Source organism: Phyllobates terribilis, unplaced genomic scaffold (assembly GCF_046119375.1).
Source record: "Phyllobates terribilis strain yellow unplaced genomic scaffold, ASM4611937v1 Scaffold_5__5_contigs__length_657084704, whole genome shotgun sequence".
Classification (NCBI taxonomy): domain Eukaryota; kingdom Metazoa; phylum Chordata; class Amphibia; order Anura; family Dendrobatidae; genus Phyllobates; species Phyllobates terribilis.
In genome coordinates this window covers 141551180-141575165 of record NW_027362765.1, presented here as the reverse complement: position 1 = coordinate 141575165, position 23986 = coordinate 141551180, and the positions used below count along the sequence as shown (strand labels likewise).

General features: G+C 43.1%; 1 protein-coding gene and 1 long non-coding RNA gene across 11 annotated transcripts in view; one reads left to right on the top strand and one right to left on the bottom strand.

Moving 5' to 3' along the window:
* Window positions 1-23986, bottom strand: part of MAPT (microtubule associated protein tau) — a 101282-nt gene that overhangs the window by 8899 nt on the left and 68397 nt on the right. For 8 of the 10 annotated variants that reach the window (XM_073683104.1, XM_073683109.1, XM_073683110.1 and 5 more), the window contains exons 4-9: window positions 22193-22258; window positions 20749-21468; window positions 14966-15012; window positions 2150-2338; window positions 874-982; window positions 297-341 (exon numbers count right to left, since the gene is read on the bottom strand). In XM_073683104.1, coding sequence (XP_073539205.1) covers window positions 297-341; window positions 874-982; window positions 2150-2338; window positions 14966-15012; window positions 20749-21468; window positions 22193-22258 — 1176 coding nt within the window. The remainder of the gene's footprint in view (window positions 1-296; window positions 342-873; window positions 983-2149; window positions 2339-14965; window positions 15013-20748; window positions 21469-22192; window positions 22259-23986) is intronic. The other 2 variants (XM_073683111.1, XM_073683112.1) reach the window with 2 other exon arrangements.
* LOC141272412 (uncharacterized) lies at window positions 3914-23240 on the top strand. Its single transcript, XR_012322003.1, has 3 exons — window positions 3914-4148; window positions 20484-20605; window positions 23063-23240. It is a non-coding gene; the product is annotated as an uncharacterized lncRNA (long non-coding RNA).

The following is a 23986-nucleotide window of genomic DNA, read 5'->3' as shown; positions in this document are numbered from 1 at the left end:
CAGGATCGAGGGTGATACCAGGGGGGGTGGGGGTATTACCAGGAGGAACAGGAGTAGAGTTGCGACAGGGCATAGACACCCAAAAAATGTTGGCACTAGTGCTGAATGTATGGGGCTGGATGCTGTCTAGGGAAAAGTGCGAACCTGCAGGTACTTTTGGGCAAACAGGAGAGGGGCTCTGTAATTACTGGGAAAGTAATGGCAGGGCCTACTACAACCCCTAGGAAAGTGGACACGAGTCTGCTGGTTTCTGCACCATACCCTCTAATTAGTAATACACATTACCGTCCTCTTACCTCTATCACCTTTGTTTATAGACTTCTTCTGCTCCCTTCTCATTGCTGGGAAAGAAACATCTCTGTTAATTAATCTGAGATTGATCAAATATCAACTAATACCAAATGTATTTCTTCATCTTTGCAAGATGCAACCAGGCTATTTAGTGGGGGGTATTTGTGTCTTCCCTTGTGGGATGCACTTACAGTGGATATAAGAAGTCTACACACCCGTTAAAATGGCAGGTTTTTGTCATGTGTGTAGACACTTTATATCCACTGTACATAGTGCTGGGCAGCCCACTTGATCTAATACTATGGCGTAACTAATAGGCTGTGAGCCGGCATGGTGCACTACACATATCTGTGTGACTGGCACCTTATACAAGCCTCATCTATTCCATAAAAGTTTATGACAAGTTCCACACCACCGTCCTGCATGTCTGTCAGCAGAATACACGTCCTGCTCGAAAACCAGATATAAAGATTTAAAAATGTATTAATCAGATTATCTGCTCCATTACTAAGCTATTCTGTGCAGAATAAGGACATGTTACTGTACACTGATTCTCACAAACATATGTACTTGCTGGCTTACCACTAGGGGGAGTCTTAGGGACTGTGGGAGTCTTCGATGGGATCCTGGTTGTGTTGGCCGGGCTCCGGACTGGTGGCTGCTTAACCCCTGCACCATCATGAACTCCGTCCTGTTATAAATAACACACAAGGCAATCAATGGCAATAATATATTTCTTTTTTACATTGTTCTGCTGCTTGGTTTCACTGGACACCTCTGTTCTCTATCAATATTTTACAATTTAACCATTTTATTATAAACATTTGCATTTTTTTTCTCTTTTTCTAATTTTTACTTTTGTGCCCACTCAGCTTCTCAGCACAACTGGACTAACAATTACTTCTGAAATACCAAAATGCGCTGATCCAACAGCTCGGTAGATGTGTCATAGAGATGCAGATTGCAAGCTGATCCTGATGCTAGAATTAGGGCTCATACCAACCATAAAAATATGTTCCAGTACCCAAAAAAATAACAGGAAAATGAAGCGGATATTTTTAAAATCTATTGTGGTTTGAGTCCTAGTGATGTCTTGTCATCTTACTGCTTTCCAAGAACCATAAGAGGCCCACTTTATTAGTAGCAGTAGGCAAAAATGATTGCCAAAACTTCCTTCACAGCTACTATATGAGCAAAATGATTTTTAGATATGTTTGTACACTTTACAAAATGTATAATGTGTCTGATGTTCATAATGATCCATTTATTTTGAAGACCTGATTCTCTGACATGTCTGCTTGTGCTTTGACAAGTTCAGAGCTCAGTGGGTGGTTCCTGTAACACACTCTCCATCTTCTCTAAATATTGTCACTTGTGTTTCTCCTTCCTTTTCTTAGAGATGACAGTACAAGCACTGACAGCTATCATGTGAATCAACTAATGGCTATGGGTCATGTAGGCCCAGTATAAGTCTACGACCCTCCTGTCTGACATCTGCTTTTTTTCTGACATGTCTGCTTGTACATGTGCAAGTTCAGGACTCAGTATGCTCATCAAAAAAGACCAACTATCTCTCTACACTCTTAACATTGTAGCCTGGATTTCCTGCCACTTTGTTCTCTTAGACATGACTCATAGACATGGCTCATGCAGGCCCCTAAACCAAATAATGTAAAAAGTCTGATACCATTCGTTCAATGCATCTGAAGACAATAAAGTGGACAGAATCATACACAAGCTTCAATCTGTTCTTAGTACTTTCCATTCATAAGGTAATGTAGGTGATATTTGAATTGAGATAGACATTTACCAATGTGTTCCATAAAAACTGATGCACTCATTATGGTTCTCCCCTTACCTTAGCCCGTGGTGAAGGGCCCAGCGGGCGATACGTTGCAGGGGAAGGCCGCTGCATAAGAATCCGTGCTGGAGGTACTGTCGGAGTGGAAGTTTTTTTCTGGGTGATTGTGCTAGCAGAAGGGGATCTTTTGGGGATAGTGGAAGTTCTGGTTGTTGGGAGTTTGACAATGGGTGATGTAGAGGATTTCTTCCAAATGCAAAACAAAATATTTAATGAACAGAAAAAGAAATTGTGGAAACGAAAATAAAAATGTTATGAAGATATGAAGAATGACACCGCTAGATCAAGAATTAAAAGTGCAAGCCTTGGGGTTCCATTCCGTGACTCCCTCCAGCCCCCGGGAAAAAAAAACAATGATTCAACAGATGGCAGCAATCTGAATGGTTCTCACAAATGGAAATCTGTTCTATCCATTACAACATTCAAAGGATGAGCCAGGGATCTAAGGGGTAAGGTGGCTTCCTGTGGAGAGTGACAAGCCTGGCAAGTGAACGTGAGGAGACTTATACGCCATGCATTCTCCTCTGGGAAATTAAATGTGTAAATTGCCTCTTCAGAGAGGAAGAAGACTAGAACTCTAGTGCCACCTATTGAAAGTAGCAATTCTAAAAGTCAGTATCAACCCTTTAACGAGCCTTGCCATTTGATTTGGGACAAAAACCAGACTGTAATCTCAATTTGCCACAAAGCCAATCCCATTCTCACTTTCACTACGGTAGCATCTAGACCACTATGTGGTGCAAAGCAAACAGGCATCCAAAATGTGCTTGGGCCCTTGTCTAAAAATAATGAAACAATGTACTGGATTAACAAGTTGCAAACGACTACTAATGAGGCCATTATTAATAAGGCCACTGCCCCTCCCTATAGTGGGCTGGCATATGCACCCTGCCTATGATATACTGTATAGGGCACTGTGCACTGCCTCTCGCAGCAAATCCCAAGATTGGACCTGCACCTGTGGTACAGTATATCTACTGTAACACGACTGGATTGCCAGCAATATCATATTCAGATATACACAAGAAGATTAACTTTGGCTTCCAGTATTGTTGATATCACTATCCAACACAAGGATAATATACTAGCTCCTTCCACTTGATCACAACAAGGAAAAGTCCGGCTTTGGCTTTTGTAACCATTTTTCTCTATCGCTTCATTGGGGGATACAGGAACCCATGGGTGTATGCTGCTGTCACAAGGAGGCTGACACTATGTACAAAAAAAAAGTTATCTCTTCCCCAGCAGTGTACACCCCACAGACTGGCATTAAGTTAATTAGTTTAGCTTTATTGTATGAATATGGAGCACTGCCATTGTTGTAAGTGAGTGTGTGTCCATGGAGCCCTGCTTTAGATAGATTTTTTTCCTTCAGCAGGGTGGGTCCGGGCACACTAGAAGGGGGTCTAGATCCCCTGCCATGCCGTGTGTGTCGAGCCACGTTAGTTTGTGCACTAGGCCCTCCTTCTGCATGGTGTTATAGGCTTCCGCACCGCACTTCCTCCCTTCGCCGGTCTCGCTTTTTAATTTAGGCCCCGGCTTCTGTGTGGCCTAGTTGCGGCAGTAGCTTCACCCCTCCTTTCTGGCCTCATTGAGCAGGCTTTTCTCCCACCCAGCACGCTCCCTTCTCCCCCTCAGTGTTTAGCTCCACTCCTCTCAGGCCTCATTGAGTGGGCTTTCTCCCGCCCATCCCGGACACGCCCTCTTCCATCCATTCTCAATGGCCCATTGGTCGGGCTTTCTCCTGCCCGTCATTTACATGCCCCCTCCTCCTCCTTCAGTGGCGCAGAAGCTGGGCGCCTTTTTTTTTCATCCCAGGAGGCCCTTTTCTTCCTCTGGCCACTGGCATTTGCCGGCATAAGGACAGCTCCTGACAGGCATTCATCCTGCTGTCGCCCTGAGCACCCCCTTCCACAAGGAGCATCTCCAGCAGCTTCTCCTGAGCCATCCTTTCCACAGACTAGGAGCAGACTTTAGGACTTCACCACTTCTGTGGGTAAGTTTTACGCTGCAGACTGACACCTCAGCAAAATCTTTACCTGTCCCCTAACCTCTGGCATTAGTTAGTGAGTCTGCCGTCTTTTCTTCTTACATGTCTAATTCTAAAGGAGCGCGCTCTCGCCCTCTGGCCTCTACTACTCAGGTAAAGCATTTTGTGTGCTCTTCTTGTAAATACAGACTCCTTTCAGATCAGTCTTCTCGATAGACATCCAGGACACCTATCTCCATGTCCTGATTTTTCCAGGGCACCAGAGGTTCGTGCGCTTTGCGACACGTCAGGACCACTTTCAGTTCGTCGCCCTGCTGTTCGGCCTCACTACCGCTCCCAGAGTCTTCATAAAGATAATGGCAGTGGTAATGGCCCTCCTACAAATCAGGGGCCTAGTGGTCAGTCCTTACCTCAACGACATCCTTGTCAAAGCTCCGTCCTTTTCCCTTGCCCAGAAAAGCCTATCCATCCCTCTCGACACACTGTCTCGGCTGGATAATCAACAGGGAAAATTCCTGTCTTGTCCCTACCCAGCGTCTGTTCTTCCTAGGCATCCTATTCAACACCCTTCAGGCAAGGGTCTTTCTTCCCAGGGAGAAGAGAGCAGCCCTCCAGCAGGGAGTTCGCTCCTTCCAAGCCCCTTGGCCTCCTCGTCTCCGCTTGGCTATGGCAGTCCTGGGAAGGATGGTGGCTGTTTCGGAGGCGATTCCATTCGCATAATTCCGCACCAGGCCGCTTCAGCAAGCCATCCTATTCCAGTCGGACAGATTAGTTCTCTCTCTAGACCATCCAGTTCGGATCTCTTTTTTGGTCAGGTCGTACCGCTGAACTGGTGGCTCTCTTCCCCGCTTATTCTTCAGGGTCGATCCTTTCTTTCCATTCACTGGCAAGTGGTGACGACGGACGCCAGCCTCCTCAGATTGGGGAGTGGTGTTCTGCAGCCTTACGGTCCAGGGACGTTGGTCGAAGGAGGAGTCCTCTTTGCCCATCAACATCCTAGAGATCAGAGCAATTCTCCTGTCCCTTCTCCACTGGCAGAATCTTCTCAGAGGCCTACCAGTTCGAATTCAGACAGAAAATGCCACCAGGGAGGGACCCGGAGTCCTTTGGCGTTAGCCGAAGTCTACAAGATCTTTCTCTGGGCAGAAAGCATGGTTCCGGCGATATCCGCAGTGCATATTCCCGGAGTAGAGAACTGGGCCGCCGATTTTCTCATTCGTGTAGTCCTCGCGGCGCGGGAATGGTCTCTACATCAGAATGTCTTCCTACAGATTTGCCTGAGGTGGGGCACTCCGGATGTAGATCTCATGGTGTCCCGGTTGAACAGAAAGGTTCCACAATTCATTTCCAGGTCCCACGACCCTCTCGCGGTGGGAGTCGACGAGCAGGCAATTCCCTGGTCGCAGTTCACTCTGCCTTACCTGTTCCAACTAATCACTGACAGAGGACCTACCAACTCACAATTTACCACCAAATATAATAATATATCACTGACTGCGGTAGAACATAATACAATATAACTTTTATTGAATATATAAAATAACAATACACCAAATCCACAATGCTTGTGTGCAGTCTACCCAAGTGTGCCTGCATAGGCAGGACACACCATGGGTATTAATAGGCCTAAAAATGACAAATAAATGTCCAGCATCAGCTCATAATATATGGAGGTACTAGACTCACTGATATTTCAAATCCCCAACAGATGAAAGAGGGCATAGAAAAACTAAACCAAGAAGGGAGACCCCCTTCATAAAGTGCAATTAGTTGTATATTGCACACTAGCCCAAATACTTGTCATAGAGCCCTGTCACAGAGCTCCTTATTTTATAAAGTGCAAATTAGTTGTATATTGCACAATAGCCCAATTGACTATCATAGAGCCTTGAAATAGAGCTCCTTGTTATAACCCTCATTCACCCAGAGCACCTTAGAGTTTACTACAGATAGCTCCCACAAATATTATGGTCTATAACACAGGTCACTGCTTATAAATTGATTACTAGCTCCTTGATTTCACTGCTCCATTGGTAGTCAGCGAATAATACTAGAGCTCACATTGCTTCATTCATAGCAGGGGAGCACATTCATATCACACCTCGACGCGTTTCATCCCTTTTTAATGCTCATAGGGATACATCAGGAGGCTTATTAGAATATGGTGCATTTGTTTAGCACCAGAGCTTAACAGGTACCGGCCACAATATGAGCTGCACGCGGCGGCACGGACGCCCGACATTTGTAAAGAATCCTCCGCCCCCAACAGATGACGCACGTTCACGCCGGCCGATCCCATGCTTCGTCCCAATCAGCGGTGGCCACGTCTGGCGCAGACGTCATAGCGCCATCCCAGGAGCGGAGGTATCCTAGATACAGGCACAGAAACAACAGATAGCGGAGAAAGATATACATTGGGCAAGTCTGCGCAAACATAACATGCCCACTATCTAGATCCCCACTATATGACACAAAGATTACTAAGCATGTCTAAAGGAACGTATAAGGGACTTATATATCTCTACTGATCACTTCCAGTAATTGAAATAGGCCCTCATATCAATGTCAAAGCATAATTCATAACTTATTGACAACTATAGGGCACTATATTAAACTAATATCTTCTCTCAGTTTGTGGCATTTTACCCTAAAAATACTGTCCCACTCTCTTCTCATCAAATAAAGGGGACCAAGGAAATACATTCATTAAGTCCCAATGGGGTCACCGTTTTTAATCTAAAAATCCATTGGGCCTCCTTCCTCAAAATCCTATTATTATCATGATCACCCCCCGTGGGAGACGATCTAATTTTCTCCACACCTTGAAACCGCATTACTTTAAGGTCACCACCATGTTTCTCCCAAAAATGCCTAGCAATGGGGGTGTCCTCTTTTCTCCTAATATCCCCTATGTGTTCAAGAATTCTTCTAAATTCTCGTTTTCCCAACATAAGATTTAGGACATGTGCATTTAGCCAAATACACTAGGCCTTCAGTACGACAATTAATGAACTCTCTATTTTCATAGACAATCCCCGTTGTATCACTTTCAAAGGTATTACCCTTTAAAATATAATCACAGGCCTTACATAGGCCAGATCTAAAGGTACCTCTAGGTGTGGTCTTATTCAACCATGTCGGGTCAGCCGCATCAGGTGAGAGATGACTATGGACGAGACGATCCTTCAAATTCCGATAAGTGACCGAAGGACGAGGGGTTATCACTTCCCTCAAATCAGGATCCAGTTTAAGGATTTCCCAAAAAGTCCCTAAGATGTTCATAACCTCCCTTGACTTATCATCATAGGTACCTATAAGGCGTATACATATATCATCCTCTTTTCTCTGCCTAGCAACCAACAAGGAGGTCCTATTGGCAGCTTTGGCATGATGGTATGCTGATTCCAAAGTGCTATTGGGATAACCACGTCTCAAAAATCTATCTCTCAATTTAATGGCCTCTTTCTCAAAATCCACCAAAAATGAACAATTACGCCTAAGTCTTAAATATTGTCCCTTCGGAATTCCACGTTTTAAGGGCGGAGGATGATGACTATTATATTGAAGGAGGCTATTGGTGGCCGTAGATTTACAAAAGAGATTCGTGACCAGATGTCCTGTGGAGTCAATTTGTATATTCAAATCCAAAAATGACATTTGATGTTTATGAATGGCGGATGTAAGTCTCAGACCAATGTTATTATTGTTTAATACTGAGACAAAGTTTTCAAACGACTCAATGGTTCCAGTCCACAAAATGAGGACGTCGTCTATGAACCTTATCCATAACGACACATTAGATGTCCATTCCTCATTTGCATCACTAAAAACCAGAGTTTCCTCCCACCAGCCCAGGAATAAATTAGCATATGTGGGGGCACAAGGGTTCCCCATCGCTGTACCCCTGAGCTGGTGGAAGTACCGCCCATCAAAGAAAAAATAATTATGCTCCAATATGAATCTTAAAAGGTCCATCACTAGGATATTATGTCTTCTGAGGTGCAACCCTCTCATTTTCAAAAAATGTTCAATCGCTCCACAGCCCGCCCCATGTGGTATCGAGATGTGGAGTGTCTCTACATCGAGACTCGCCAAATATACCTCCTTCTCAACCTGCAAGTCTTCCAATCTTCTAAGGACGTCCATTGTGTCTCAGACATAGGAAGGCAATGATAATACAAAGGGCCTAAGGATGATATCCACATAGGTACTTATGTCCTGGGTCAAACTTCCTATGTACGAGACAATCGGACGTCCCCTTAATGGGTTGCACCCCTTATGAACTTTGGGAAGTCCATAAAAAGTTGCGGTTTGGGGGTGTCTCGGTTTTAAATAAGACATCTCATTTTTAGCAATCAATCTATCGTCCAATGCTTTTACTAATATATTCTCAAGTTCCACTTCATATTTGGTAGTGGGATTGGTTTTAAGAATCTCATAACACTCACAATCAGATAAGAGATCAAGACACATCCATTTATATTGAAGTCTATCAAGGACCACAATGTTTCCTCCCTTGTCGGAGGGCTTGATTATAAGATTGGGGTCCTTCTCAAGACACATAAGGGCTGGTGTCTCTTTCTTTGTTAAATTAGCATTTCTTACTCCATTATTCTGCACCTCTTCTAGGCTATGTGTGACCATCCCTTCAAATAAATCAATATGACTCGAATCTAGGATAGGAGGGGATTTCGTATTCTTAGATCTTAATTTAGTGAAGCGACCATCACCTATATCACCTTGTCCCTCCTGCCATAAATCCTCCAACAATCTAAGATCCATCAATTCATTTTCTGAGATTTCTACCCCTCTACATTTATCTCTTTCATTTTGTTTCATAAATTTTCTCTACCTCAATTTTCTTGCAAATAGGGCAACATCCTTGGTCCACTCAAAGCTCTCAAAGCATGCAGTAGGGACAAATGATAGCCCCCTTGAGAGTAGATTGATTTCACTCTCAGTTAGAGCCCTCTCTGATAGATTAATAACTCTCAGATCATCATCCCTCTGTCCTAAAATCCGATCACCGATTCCTGATCTTTTAGGAATGGCCCCTCTCAATATATCATCGCTCACATTAATCATTCCTCTTCCTTCTATATTGGCATTAGTAAAGGTTACCCTTAGTTTTTCTTTTCTATGAGCAGACCACCCCCCGCCATTAGGGGTGGTCCCTGAGCCAAAAAAGAGGCCCCAGATCCACACGAGCCAGAAGATGATTCCCCATGGTATAAACCAACCGATGTACATTGTTGGATATCTCTAGATCGTGTATTCTATTCAAACCTCCCTCTGCCCCTATCACTGTTCCTACTCCTACCTATATTCCTTCCCATGGTGTGTCCTGCCTATGCAGGCACACTTGGGTAGACTGCACACTTGGGTAGATTGCACACAAGCATGGTGGATTTGGTGTATTGTTATTTTATATATTCAATAAAAGTTATATTTTAATATGTTCCACCGCAGTCATATATTACCTGTTCCCACCCCTTCCCCTTCTTCCCAGACTTGTGAAGAAGATCAAAGCAGAGGGGGTGCCTGTCATCCTGATAGCACCGGATTGGCCCAGGAGGTCCTGATATGCAAAAGTCATCAATCTTCTCACAGACACCCCTTGGAAGCTACCGGACAGGCCAGATCTGCTTTCCCAGGTCCCCATCTTCCACCGGAATTCTCGATCGCTCGATTTGACGACGTGGCTGTTGAAACAGCAGTTCCAAGAGCATCTGGATTTTCGGGATGGGTGATTCAGACGATCTAGGCTCGGAAGCAGTTATCGTCTCGAGTCTATTATCGGACTTGGAAAGCCTTTTTGCGTTGGTGTGAGACTAATCACACCGCACCTATGTCTTTCTCCCTTCCCTCTATTTTGGACTTTTTTCAGGCAGGGCTTGATGCAGGCCTTGCTCTCAGCTCTTTGAAGGGCCAAGTTTTTGCGCTCTCTATTCTTTTCCGGTAGAATTTGGCCTCTCGCTCTCAAGTCAGAACCTTTCTTCAAGGAGTGGCTCACGATGTTCCTCTTTACAGAACCCCAGTTGATCCCTAGGACCTCAACTTAGTTCGGAGGCCCTTAGGAATTCCCCCTTTGAACCACTGCGAAAGGTATCCCTCTCTTTTCTTTCTTGGAAGGTGGCCTTCCTTGTGGCCATCACTTCCATCAGGCTTGTTTCGGAGCTGGCAGCTCGTTCCTGTCGCTCCCCTTTCCTGGTTCTCCACCAGGACAAGGTGGTTTTGTGACCAGTGCCTTCTTTCCTTCCCAAGGTGGTCTCCACCTTTCATCTCAATGAGGACATTGTCCTCCCTTCCTTTTGTCCTGCTCCATCTCACCCTCTGGAACGTTCGCTGAATAGGTTGGACCTGGTCAGGGCAGTTCGAATTTACCTTGCCAGGACCGCCCACTTTCGGAGGACGGACTCTCTCTTTGTTATGCCTGAGAGAGTGCAGAGAGGCCTTCCGGCTTCCAAAACTACAATTACTTGCTGGATTCGGTCGGCAATCTTGGAGGCGTACCGGATTAAGAACAGGATGCCTCCCCCCAGGATTAAGGCCCACTATACCAGAGCAGTGGGCACCTCCTGGGCAGTTTGTCATAGGGCATCCACCCTACAGCTTTGCAAAGCGGCATCCTGGTCCTCCATCCACACGTTTGCCAAGTTTTACAGGGTCCATACCTACGCTTCGGAAGATGCCAGCCTAGGTAGGAGAATCTTGCAGGCAGCAGTGGTTAGTTCTCCGACCTGAATGGAGTTCCTGCTGTTTCCCTTCCCAAGGACTGCTTTGGGACTTCCCATGGTTTCCTGTGTCCTCCAATGAAGCGATAGAGAAAACAGTATTTTTGGTTACTCACCATAAAATCGGTTTCTCGAAGCCTTCATTGGGGGACACAGCACCCTCCCATTTTTTATAGACTTTTCTAACTGTTATTATCTTAGTTTGGTTTTGTGTATTTCTCCATTGAATGTTGCTTCTCCTACTGCTTGTACACTAACCGATTAACTTAATCCCAGTCGGTGGGGTGTACACTGCTGTGGAGGAGCTAACTTTTTTTGTACATAGTGTCAGCCTCCTAGTGGCAGCAGCATACACCCCAAGGTTTCCTGTGTCCCCCAATGAAGGCTCCGAGAAACAGATTTTACGGTGAGAACTTGAGAATTACAGCCATTATGTGAGGTATCTACTCAGCCCCGTTCACACATTTGGATGCAGTTTCTGTTCCTGTTTATTTCCTGTAAGGGTATGTGCACACAGAGGCTTTTTGATGCTTTTTCTGAAATGTCTTTTTGGTAGTTTTTTTGCGGCGGTTTTTATTTTAACCGTGTATATAAACTAGTGAGCAGTCAGGTCACTTCTTTTAGCTGCTTCATGGCTTTCGAACACTGAAGTGGTTAAAAGAAGTTCAAAAAGAAAGATATGCAAAGCAAGTCGCTTTTACATTTCAGTGCATATGTTCATTCTTTTTAGCTCTTTTTAAGTGCTTTTAGGTCAAATCCACCTGAAAAAGATGTTGTGTGCCCATACCCTAAGGATGGAGTAGCAGATTTCTTCCACCCCTTATGTCCAACACAGCATTAACCCGGGGAAAATAAAAACAGGAGAGAGAAATGTTGATAGATCATGGGACTAAGCATAGTTCCCTGTTTGTTTGTTTTGATCTTCTGTGGATTGCACTTTTAATATAAGTTCTAGCATAAATAAAGCAAGGAAGAAAAAAAGCAAAAGTGAAGCAAAGTAAATGGAATAAAATGTAAAGGGTAGCGTAATCTGTGTTTAGTAGGAATATTGTTATTGGGAATAATCTACAATCTATCAGGGATCCTCAACAAGCTACTACAATGTCCAGCATAACCTGAGAGCTGAATTTTGTAGATCACTGGTCTACATCAATAACCAAGATTTTCTTCTCCTTTGGTTCTTGCTAAACTCTCACGTTTGTGTGCCCATATGATGGATGCAATAGTCCTGGCACAATCCCTAAGATCCCTATTACGCTGCCAGTTCAGGTTCTTAAACTATGCGGTCAGCCTAGGACCTACGTTCATTCGGGCGCCCTCCATTTGTCCCTGCGGTTGCTGCCTTCCAGACATAGGAAGTACCAGTATGTCCTACACTGGGTGCAGTATGATCCTGCAGGGACTGAACTTGCCACCATTTGCAACCCCTTCCCGACTGAAGAGCCCTCATTTTTTTTCTTCCTTTATTAATTTTATAGAGGTGACTCAGCAACTGAGTCCACTCCATACACAGCGGGTTTGTGCCGGCTGTGTTACACAGTTGGCACCTGTATCTAATAGCAGCGATCGGAGATAGCTCTGATTGCTGCTGTTTTACCACCTAAATATGACTGTCAATTTTTGACAACAGAATTTAAGTAGTGTGGTGCTGGTGGGGAGTCCTTGTGGCACCTATCAGTCCCCATGCGATGCAGTCAAGGGGTTCCAGTTGCTTCTCATGACAGCTAGGGGCCAGGGCCGGCTCCAGGTTTTTCTGGGCCCCGGGCGAAAGAGTCTCAGTGGGCCCCTTTAACACATACCACGATTCATGATGCACAGATACCGCAGAGAAATATAGATATAGTACAATGCCGAAGATTTCACTTCTTACATTACATGAGTGATATCTAGTGTAAATTTCACAATAGCTCAGAAACAAGCGAATCGCTCCACACAGTATACTGGCCCCCATAAAATGCTCCATACAGGAGACTGGCCCCCATAAAATACTCCATACGGAATACTGGCACCCATATAGCGCTCCATACGGAATACTGGCCCCCATAAAATGCTCCATACAGGAGACTGGCCCCCATAAAATACTCCATACGGAATACTGGCACCCATATAACGCTCCATAAGGAATACTGGCCCCCATAAAATGCTCCATACAGGAGACTGGCCCCCATAAAATACTCCATACGGAATACTGGCACCCATATAACGCTCCATACGGAATACTGGCCCCCATATAACGCTCCATACAGGATACTGGCCCCCATATAACGCTCCATACAGAATACTGGCCCCTATATAACGCTCCATGCAGAATACTGGCCCCCATATAACGTTCCATACAGAATACTGGCCCCCATAAAACGCACCATACAGGATACTGGCCCCCACATAATGCTCCATACAGGATACTGGCCCCCATATAATGCTCTATGCAGGCTGTTCCCCCCACATAATGACCTGTGCAGGATGTCCCTTTCCCCCCATATAATGCCCTGTGCAGGATGTCCCTTTCCCCCCATATAATGCCCCATGCAGGATGTCCCCCCCCCCCCCATATAATGCACCATGCAGGATGTCAGCCCCTCTCCTTATAATGCCCCATGCAGGATGTCACCCCCTCTCTTTATAATGCCCCATGCAGGATGTCACCCCCCTCTCTATAATGCCCCATGCAGGATGTCACCCCCCCATATTATGCCCCATGCCTCCATACATAAAAAAAAAAATCAAATACTCACCTCCCTCCTCCTCACCTGCTGCCGCGGCTCAGGTCTGTACTCCAGCGTCGCCGGCGCCTTCGAGCTCTGCGCTGCCTGTGACGGCTCAGGGCAGGGAGCGGTGGAAAGACGTCACCGCACCCTCTGACCTGAGACGTCACAGGGAGCGCACAGCAAGAAGACAGCAGATCTGGGGAGGCACGGGGAGAGGTAAGTATCCGGGTGCCGGGGCCCTGAGCAAGCGGGGGAGAAGGGCGGGCGCTGGCATCGCTCTCCTCCGCCCATAGCCCGGCGAGGTTCCTGACTGCAAGTGGGCCCCCCCGCCTGCTCAGGGTCCCGGCACTTGCCCGGGTGCTGACGCCGGCCCTGCTAGGGGCCTACTGAGGTCCCTCATAGCCTTAATCTTTGTACTCTCTTTCATAGGACATTGTGATTTTTACTACACACTACAATAATTAAATATTGCAGTATACAGTACAAGCAAACTAACGATTGCAGGTTCAAGTCTCCTTGGGTGACTAAAAAATAAATTAAAAGTAATAAACATCGGAAAAAAAATTCTTAATATATTTGGTATTGATGCAATTAAAATTTGATCTATAAAAGTATAAATAAATGAACCCTTACAGTTAATTCTGTAAAGAAGTGAATCAAAAACCCGTAACTGATGTTTTACAGCCATCACACCACCCTACAAAAACGCCACAAAAAGTGAACAAAATGTCATATGGTAACAATAAAACCTATAACGGAAAACAAGACCTCATATATTGTCTATCCATGGAAAAATATTTTTTTTCTACAAAACTTAAAAAAAAAAATGTTGACAAAATTTAGTTAGAAAAAGTTTAGAATCTTTTTTATCTACTAAATTACAAAAAAAAAAATGTACGTTACATCATATTGCCAGGTCAGTTTTACTGCATATGTTTCATCCTAGAACTTTGCGTTTTCTTCCTTATTTAACACCACTTGGAATTTTTTCCCATTTTTCATTACATTACTTCCTAAAATGAAAGGAGTATTTTAAAACTACAAATCTTCCCACAAAAAACCCTCACCAAGACAAAAAAAAATAAAACCGTTCTGGCTCTTGGAAGAAAGGGAAGTAAAAACTAAAGCCCCAAAATAAAAATTCACCCAGTCGGGAAGGTTGTTACAAAAGATGGCATGTTATGTCCCTGCAGCAACATTATAATATGGTAGGTTAGGACTACGAGTGCAGAAAATACAAGGTAGGCCGATACTAAGAAAGACGTGTGAAAGCCATGTGAGTAGTGTTACGGTTAGATAGTATACAAGTACTATGCACAGAAGTAAGGCTTTGACTGTCAGAGAGTCCTCACAAAGTGGGAGCCAGGACTTGTACACTCACCTCTCCTTTCTCGGGGGCGTCACGTTCATGCTTCTCTTGATCATGTGCTGCAACAAAACAAAAAATTATTTGTATGTATTTTATTTAGGGACTTCATGCTGTACCAGTCCTCGGCCATGAAGGTGCTGCCATCTCCTACAGGCAGTGGTGGTAGTTGTTAAAAAATCAGCCTAAAACTGTTGGATCATACCACATACTGACAAGCAGACCGGCTTACTTTTCATGGGGTATCCAGAAAGTCTTCTTTGACAGAGGTCCTTGCTGTACTCGTCCATATACCTTTATTCCTACTGACCCCCCTTACACATATATGATTAGCTTGTTCACTGGTGGACTAAGTTTTTTAAGAACAAATGGATTGGGTATTAAGACTCAAAATGCCCGATCCTTCTTTCTCCAGACACCATCTATTTGGGGTGAGTCAGTAGGCCTCTATAGCTGTACAGTACCATAAAAAAAATTATGATTTCAGCCGATTTTGCTCCAATGTTGTTGCATTAAGCATCATACCTATTAAGATAACCCACTGTTAAAAATCAAGACCACCTTACCAAAGCTTCTTACCCATGATCATGATCTAGATCTGCTACTAAAATAATGCAGTCCATGTATGCCGTACCAGCCTTCTGAGTTGTACTATATCTCAGACACTTACATATATACGTCTTCAGAAAACTCACAGAAATGCATGATTTTTCTCAATAATTGAATAATAAACTAATTAAAGAAGACCTCCACAAGTCAAAAGTGGCCAGTTTTGCTCCTATTTTATTCAAACTGCACCCCTGAGTATGCAGGTTTTTAAATTTTTAAAATCCACCATACGGTTGCAGAGATATTGGCCTTTTTACTCAGTGCAAAATATGGTCTTTATCAAATGGGCGTGCTCACAGGGTAACATAACATACTAGCCTAAAGACACGCCCCCAGAGATTCCTGCGAGACACGCCCCCTTGTAAAAATTAAAAAAAAATAGCACTAAATGAAAAGGCTCGAATATTTTGAACCGTATGGCGGATTTAAGAAAAACAAAAAATTTAATATTCAAGGGACCAGTGGGAATAAAATACGAGCAAAAACTGGCCACTATTGACCTGGTGAAGGGTCCTTTTTAATAATGTGAATGAATATGTATGGTGAGTCCAGTCTATGGGATATGGATGTGTTGGATAAGTGCTATGACTTGGTCCATTGATCCGTCTTACTGGAGTCTAGACATGACATAATTTATACGTTGCTGTTGACACTGAAGTGTGTTTTTAATAGGAAGCCAAAGCATATGGAGCTTCAGAAAATAGCCATTCACACCAATAAAATAAAGCCGGTGGGATCACTGCTAAAATGAAATAAGAAAGTCGCATTCTCCTCTGACATCAATACAAATGAGTCGACTTCAAAAACTGGGAGGACGCAGGTGAATGTGTTTTCTCTTAACAACACATTATGCTGTTTCTCATGGAAATGTATGAATTACCGTCAATAGGATGTGTGCCTTCTGATACCAAGAATATGGCTCCAAGAACCAATCATTTTTTCCATTTTTTATCATTTTTTTTTATTTTTCTTTCAATACAGCTGTATAAGAACTTGTTTTTTTATTAGATTTTTTCAGCACCTTAGATGCTGCGGTCACCATTCATCGTGGCATCTAAGGGGTTATATGATCCTTGACCAACATGGTCTCCGATCATTGTTACTACTCAAGGCTGCAAGCAGCAGCCTGAGCGACTGTACAGTACAGAGCACAGCGCTGTAGTCTCCTTCTGAATCATCGTGCTATAAAACTGGCAAGTTAGAAGAACCCATAATGTTTTTACAGCAGTAATTAAGGGAGTAATGATCCTGAATTACAGCAGGTCTGGTTGTAGTACATTTCTGCTGATTGCCCCTGGAACAGCTTACAGTCTGGAGACAGACACGTCTCTTGGAGGGTTAATCTAATGCTGTCTTCTGCTCTGCATTCTGCGAGAGATTATGTCACGGGATAAACTACATATATAAAATTTACCAGACGGAGCTAGGTATTAACACAAGACAAGCAGATCTGAGCTAAGGAGAGAAGAGTATGTACAAGATATGTACATGATAATAAAATGATGTCCTTACAAAGTGACCCACAAGGGGGAATTAATCATGAGCTGAATTGCAGCTTGAAGTCCGTTTTTTTTCTGGCTGCATTATTGTACTTTGCACAAAATTATCAGTGCTGCACAATATCTGATACATCCGGCACAGCTTTAAATATAACACTAATGTCTAGAGCTGTCTCCAGTTTTTACGCAACCCCCTACTTTTTTTTTGGTAACCTTTTTCAATATCCTTAAGACGGACTTATTGAATATCTGACCTAGACTACACCACTTTCCTACTCACATTTCCAATGTGGCGGGAGTAATGTAAAAAAAACTAAAAAGTTGCAAATTTTTGTGCAAAAAAAACTCCCAAACATTATGGCAGAAAACTGAAACAAAAGTCTTAATAAATTTCCAATATTTCCTGTAAATTCTATTTGTAAACTATAAAACTGTTCTTAAATGGGTTTTCCCATGAACAAAATAAATTTTATTCAACATTTTAATCAATAGATCTTAGAATAATAATAATTTCCACAATTGGATGTGTTTAAATAAAATGTTCCTGTACGGTCAGACACAGCCATTACACAGTACACAGCAGGGACACATATATAAGATTATCTCAGCACAGGAACATTTTTTTAACCACATCCAATTGTGGAACTTATTATTATTCAAAGATCTATTAATTAAAATTTACTTTCTTTGTGGGAAAACCCCTTTAAATATGAGCCAACACTTGAGCGCAGTTGTAGGGCTGTGTTAACATCACGTTTGAGCCCTACATTTGGTGTATAAGCATCAGTGTATTTTCTTTTAACTTATATAGAAAAGCAAAGTTGACTTAATTTTTCAATGCAGATGCATAAGAATTAAAAAATATATATTATGTTGTATAATTTTATTTTCTTTTTACAATAAAAGTCTAATATGCTTTAAAGGTTATATTGGTCGACAATGGTAATTTCTACCTTCACTGCCTATAACAACTGGATGACCCATTAGGGACAATGCAAAAAATCCACCTGACCTTGCAGCAAACTACTGCATATCTATAAACAGTCTTCGTCTTAAAAGTTTTTTTCCACAGAATTGGACATAACCTTGTGATTGATGGGGATCAGACACATGGGATTCCCATAGATCCTGAGAACAGGACTCTGAAATGCTGCGATATTGTGGCCTCCATCACTCAATTCTTTGTCTGGATGGCTATAAAAAGCGTAGAGCGGTACTTGATTTTCTCTGGCAATCCTACAGACACTACAAGGAGTGGTGGAACGCAAGTGCTGCCACCGTGCCATTCTGATGGGTCATTGCAGAGCCCCGCTCTCAGTAGTCGGACCCCCACCAATCACAAAGTTATCATTAATCCTATACATTGGTGATAATTGTAATAACTGTACAAACTGTACAAATTGTAATAACTTGTGTAACAACACAAGTGGCCAAATGATAGCTTAAATCAGTGGCGAACAGCTAACAGAGGCTGACCATGCAGCCACTATGGGGTCCGTGGGTGTATAGGTGGTGGGGGGGCACTGTCAAGCAGCACTGTCCTTCCTCTCCTTGTGTCGAAGTTTCAACAGTATCCGCATCTTAAGCAGACAAATACAGTTGAATTCAATTGTGGAACAGTATTCAGCCTGAGCATCTGAGTCCCAGCGCAGAAGGCACGGTGATGAGCCTACATCACACCTGCATAGACCACATTCTGCACAGACTGGAGCAGTGTCTTGGAGGAATGGGGCTAGGTGAGAAGATTTATTTTTTTTTCTATTTTGTCAGTCAATACTTTTGGAATGGAGCCAGCACACTGGGTGGGAGCAATCATACTGTGTGTGGTGTGGGGGAAAATGTGGGGGTCATCATACTGTCTGCATAGTTATGGGGACATCATGTTGTGTGTGGGGGCCACAATTTTGTGAGGGGACTGTGGGGGTAGTCAAACTGTGTAGGCGGCTGTGGGTGCCATCACACTGTATGTGGGAGGCAGTGGGACCAATCATACTGTGTGTGGGGCTGTGAGGGCCACCAAACTATGCATGGGGTACAGTGGGGGCCATCATATTGTTTGTGGGGCATCATACTGTGTGGGGGATGTAGAAGATTCTTACTGTGTAAGGGCCTCATAATGTATGTGGGGGAACTCTGTGGGCATCATACTGTGTTGGGGGGCTGTGTTAGAGAATACAACCCAGAAAGTAGTGTTCAACCTTTGCCATCTGTGCCTATTTCTTAAAGAAACACAAATGTGGGGGTGGCGCATTAGACAGAGACTCTGAGAACACCAAATGCTCTGCCCCCTACACATATCAGCATCAGGTTTGCTTGGAGTGTTCCTTTAAAGCATGTGAATACTCAGCTCTGTATGCAGTACATCAGCGAGTGAGACAGATGGGAAACATCAGTAAAAGTACCAGCATGCTTGTTGCATGCTCTCAGCATTATTATGACTAAGCTATTTGTGTATCCGGTCATGCTGGATTTCCATTCCTCGTGTTTATACCTAATGGCACGTCTACTTTCCAGACTGCTGGATATACGGTGCTGAAAATACAGTTTAAAGGCGGCAGCCCCAAATGGCAAAAGTCGGCATTCACCCACTCAGTAGTGTACAGCTGCTACTACACATTTAATAAATGCAAATATAAAAAAAAGTGTATATTTGATATGTGTATAGAGAGCAACATAAATAAATACCTATGTGGACGTAGCAATTCAATAAACTGGTGTAACGCAAGAAAACCAAGAGTAATTAGAGAAATGACCACACATATAGAATTCTAATCCTAATATAATAATACAAATTATACCAGTCTTGTAGTAATCCAATGTGTCAGTGCCAAGAAATCAAGTGCATAGGGGGCATGTTGTGCAGTCCCAGTGCATTGACTCGCCCCCAATGCACTGTCAGGTTAATTCACATAAGGGTTCAAAGCTTGATTTCTGAGCCCTGGCACATCGGATTACAAGACGGGTATCATTTTTATCATAGTTGTAGGACCTATACAGCGATACCACTTGGTTCAGTGGTAAATTTGTCCTGATGGGTTCTCTTTAAAAGTTTTTATCATAACAACAAAAGCACCTGATCACTTAGGGAAACCTGGACTGCTGCACGGGAAATGTAGTATTACAAATAACTGCCTGGACAGGCGGAGTCTATCACAGAAAGAAATATTCATTTATATAGCTACCTTTATAAAGATCTCAGAGCCCAAATTTCTGTCCTCCACATGCTCCATTATAACAGTCAATTCCAAAGGGAATCCTTATACATTTACCTTCGATGCAGTATTTTTCTGATATAATTTCATTTACTCATCAAATGTTGAGGGCACCAAATAGACATAAATATTAGACACCATTTCTGAATCCTGCTAATTTCTTGAGAGTCCATCTGGTTGCTGTAAAGAATTTGTCATGCACATGTTTTCTAGGTGCCGCTCGCGGTTAGATGAGTATACGTGGAAAGACATGCAGAAGGAGGGTGGAGATCATGCAAAGTGCGTCATGCGCTGGGAGACAACGGCAAACCAAACGAGGATAACCATACCAAGAGGTGAAGAAAATTGGGACGGGTGGTTGACATGTGCTATTAATTATTTGTGCCTTCTTCAAGCAAGTTAGGAAAGCAAAAGGCAGCCGAGGGAGATTGGAGACTTTAGTAGGCCGGTTACTAGTAGATAACAACTGGGAACACACCTTTCAGTACAGGAACTCTGCTGACGGGTATTCCAGATCCAAGTGGAGATACTCGTTTTTTAGGGATCCCACCAACCTCTCCAGGAGACGGTAACTGTTTTTCTTCTGTGTCCTCACTTGGTGTATCAGCAGCTTCACATGGTGACATCTGTTTGCCATCTATTGGCTTGTTGGCATCAACCTCCACTTGGTAAACAGATACAGATGGCCGTGGGCGAGGTAGCACCTCTTCCACTGACAACGAATCGGCTGCCATGTCATCATGGGGCTTCTGGTCATCATCTTCATGTTTGGAGATTGATTCTGAGAAGACTGAGCCATCGAGAAGCTTGTCAGCCTCTTCCACGTCCAACTCAAGACCATTCGTCTGGGGCTGTACACCAAGTGATGCTTCTTTAGATATTGTGTTATCATGCTCCACCTCCTCACCTTCATATCTGTGTTCTTCCAACCCATCATCATCCTTATGACTAACAGTACCATTTGATTCTTGGGTGAAGACCTGTTTGCCTTGTAGATCAGATGATTCTGTAAGTTCATTACTCAAAGTCGCCCATCCAGGGCTGACATCTTCACATGTGTCTCCAGTGATGACACACAAATCATCCACGTCCCGTTCTGTTATAGATCTGTCTCCTTCCATACCCACTTCTGTTTCTGGTGTGCTACTTGAAGACTCCTGAATTTCCGTCTCTCCTGCGTTTGCCGGAAATCTTATCTCTAAGATTCAGGTGAAATTGTACAAATTTGGCATGAATAGATGAAATGAATATGCATTATCACAGAATACACAGAAAATGTGAGGCTAATACATGTATTAGAGAAAATCTACCCAACACAAAGAAAGTCTTGACAGATGACATTGATATGTGTCATGGAGAAAAATGGAGTGGCCAATTATCTCCATCCACGCCTTCATAACGGATGATCAATGGTCAGAATGCTTCTTTCGAGAATATTAATTTGTAAAACCTAATATACCATAATGTTTTAATACACTTTTCTAATGAGCATGGATATTCTACCATTGCATATCGAGAGCCCAGAGCAGAGCAGATTTCTTACCGCTGATAAACTATTAGGTTGCTCGAAGAACGCAATGGGTTGTATGGAGACTAGTGGAAACAAGTAGAAAATTACCACCTAAATCCTTTGTGAGTCTTTGAGGGGACCCACAAAATAGAAGGACTATTCCAACCACAAAACTGTATCACTAAATGCAAAGGAATAAAGCAGGCATAAAAAAGGCATTTCAATAGAAGAGTCCACCTTTGTCTACACAATTCACTTTTTTGCAATTTATTGGTCAGATTACTTAGTGAGTTGTCTGGAGGTGCTAGGTCTACCTCTGTACAGTAAAAAATGGCAAAATGCTCAGGAAAGGATTAGTATTCACTTAATAGTTTTTCTGTACATGTGCTGGGGTCTAACAAGTGAGCTGTACCTTTCACTGCAATCTCTGCAGCCTGGTCCTCTTGACGGGGGGTATTACCGACGCCAGCTTCCTCGGCTGAAGGATATAAAGTAAAGATCAGTGAACAGTCATCAGTAACTATAACTGACTGATCTCAGATGTCCAGAAGGTTGCCAATGAGAAATGAGAACTAAGTGGGTGAAATTTCAGGTTCCTTTAGCTAACTGATTGTCAGCCATGTTTACATTTTTTTAGACTGATAAATCTAAAAAAAAAATAATCCCAAAATTGTAGATTTTTACCCGATCCCACTGATAATGTATGACCAGTTTGAACAAATTTAATGGTCAATGTGGACTAAAATGTGCATGGCCGGATCTGCATAATAGTTATTCACCAGACAACTGCTTGGTAAATCATTGTTTAACCATTAACATTCTTCTATCTAATGCCCACGGCCATCTTTACTACAGGGGAAGTGCAGACTGTGCCAAGTGTTTCATGATTGGTCTCTACATGAACTAAATGTGTCCATACACACTGGATGGAAATCTGTTGAAAATGCCAATTTCAGTGGGACCCTCCAATTATCTAATGCATATGGGGGTGTCCTGCCTCCCTTAGGAATATGTCATAGGGACAAAGGATCAGACATGTTGGAATTTAACATGCCCAATCTTATGATACTATGGAGATATGCCAGTGCCAGTCTGGTAGAGGCTTTCTCACCTCTCATGTATTCATCTATATAAAGTGCATGACCAGGCTAACATTGCTTCTTATAATAAGGTACTGTTGTATAAACTCGATCAATACACAGGACCATGCTCCTTGCTGCTGCCTATCTTAGCTGCAGCTATTCTTGTATGTCTGCACGGTCTCATGATCAGATCTCAACAGAACAGAAATAAAACAGCAGCAGGCGAGAAAATCAAGAATAATCGCTGAAGAAGAAGACAGAAAGGGAAGACTACTTTCCAACAGCAAAAGTGCCAGAAAAGCCAAGAAGAAATCCAAACTGCAGAACAAGAGAAGAGATAAAGGTCCTCATGCTGAATAGAGGGGGGAAGCCCAGTTAGATATAAAGAGTTTCTCCATGTCTTATGTAAAATAATCACCTTGTAATTGAAAGTTTTGCTACGTTCAAATATACTTTTTGATCTATTTCTTCATCAGTTTATAAGATCTCTAATCGTTATCAATGAATTAAAGATTGATGAGTTGGTGCAATTTAAATGATAAAATGACAAGTTTTACATAAAACTGAAACACCGTTTTAAAGGGAATCTGTCACCAGGTCTTTGCTAACCTATTTAAGATCAGCCTAATGTACGGGCAGAGACCCTGACTCCAGCAATGTGTCACTTACTGGGCTGCTTGCTGTCATTCTAATAAAATTACAGTTTTATCTGCTGCAGATCTAGCAGTTCTCTGAATGCTGAGTTCTGTATAACACCACCCCCCACTGATTGGCAGCTTTCTGTGTATAATGTGCATAGGCAGTAAGCTGTCAATCAGTGGCGGGGGCGGGGTTATATAGAGCTCTTGAATATGTGGGACTACATGGCAGCAGGTTTACTAGTCCTCTAATAACAATCTCCTGCTGATAAAACAGTGATTTTTATCAAAACTACAGCAAGCAGCCCAGGAAGTGACAGATTGCTGACATCAGGGTCTCTCACTTTACATCATGCTGCTCTCAGATTAAGTGGCAAACACCTGATGACAGATTCCCTTCAAGAAACTGTTAGCATCTAGTAAAGGGTACTTTCAGCAAAGTTAGTAGAAGCAGCAAGGCAACTGTGGTGTGTGATAAAAGAAGGT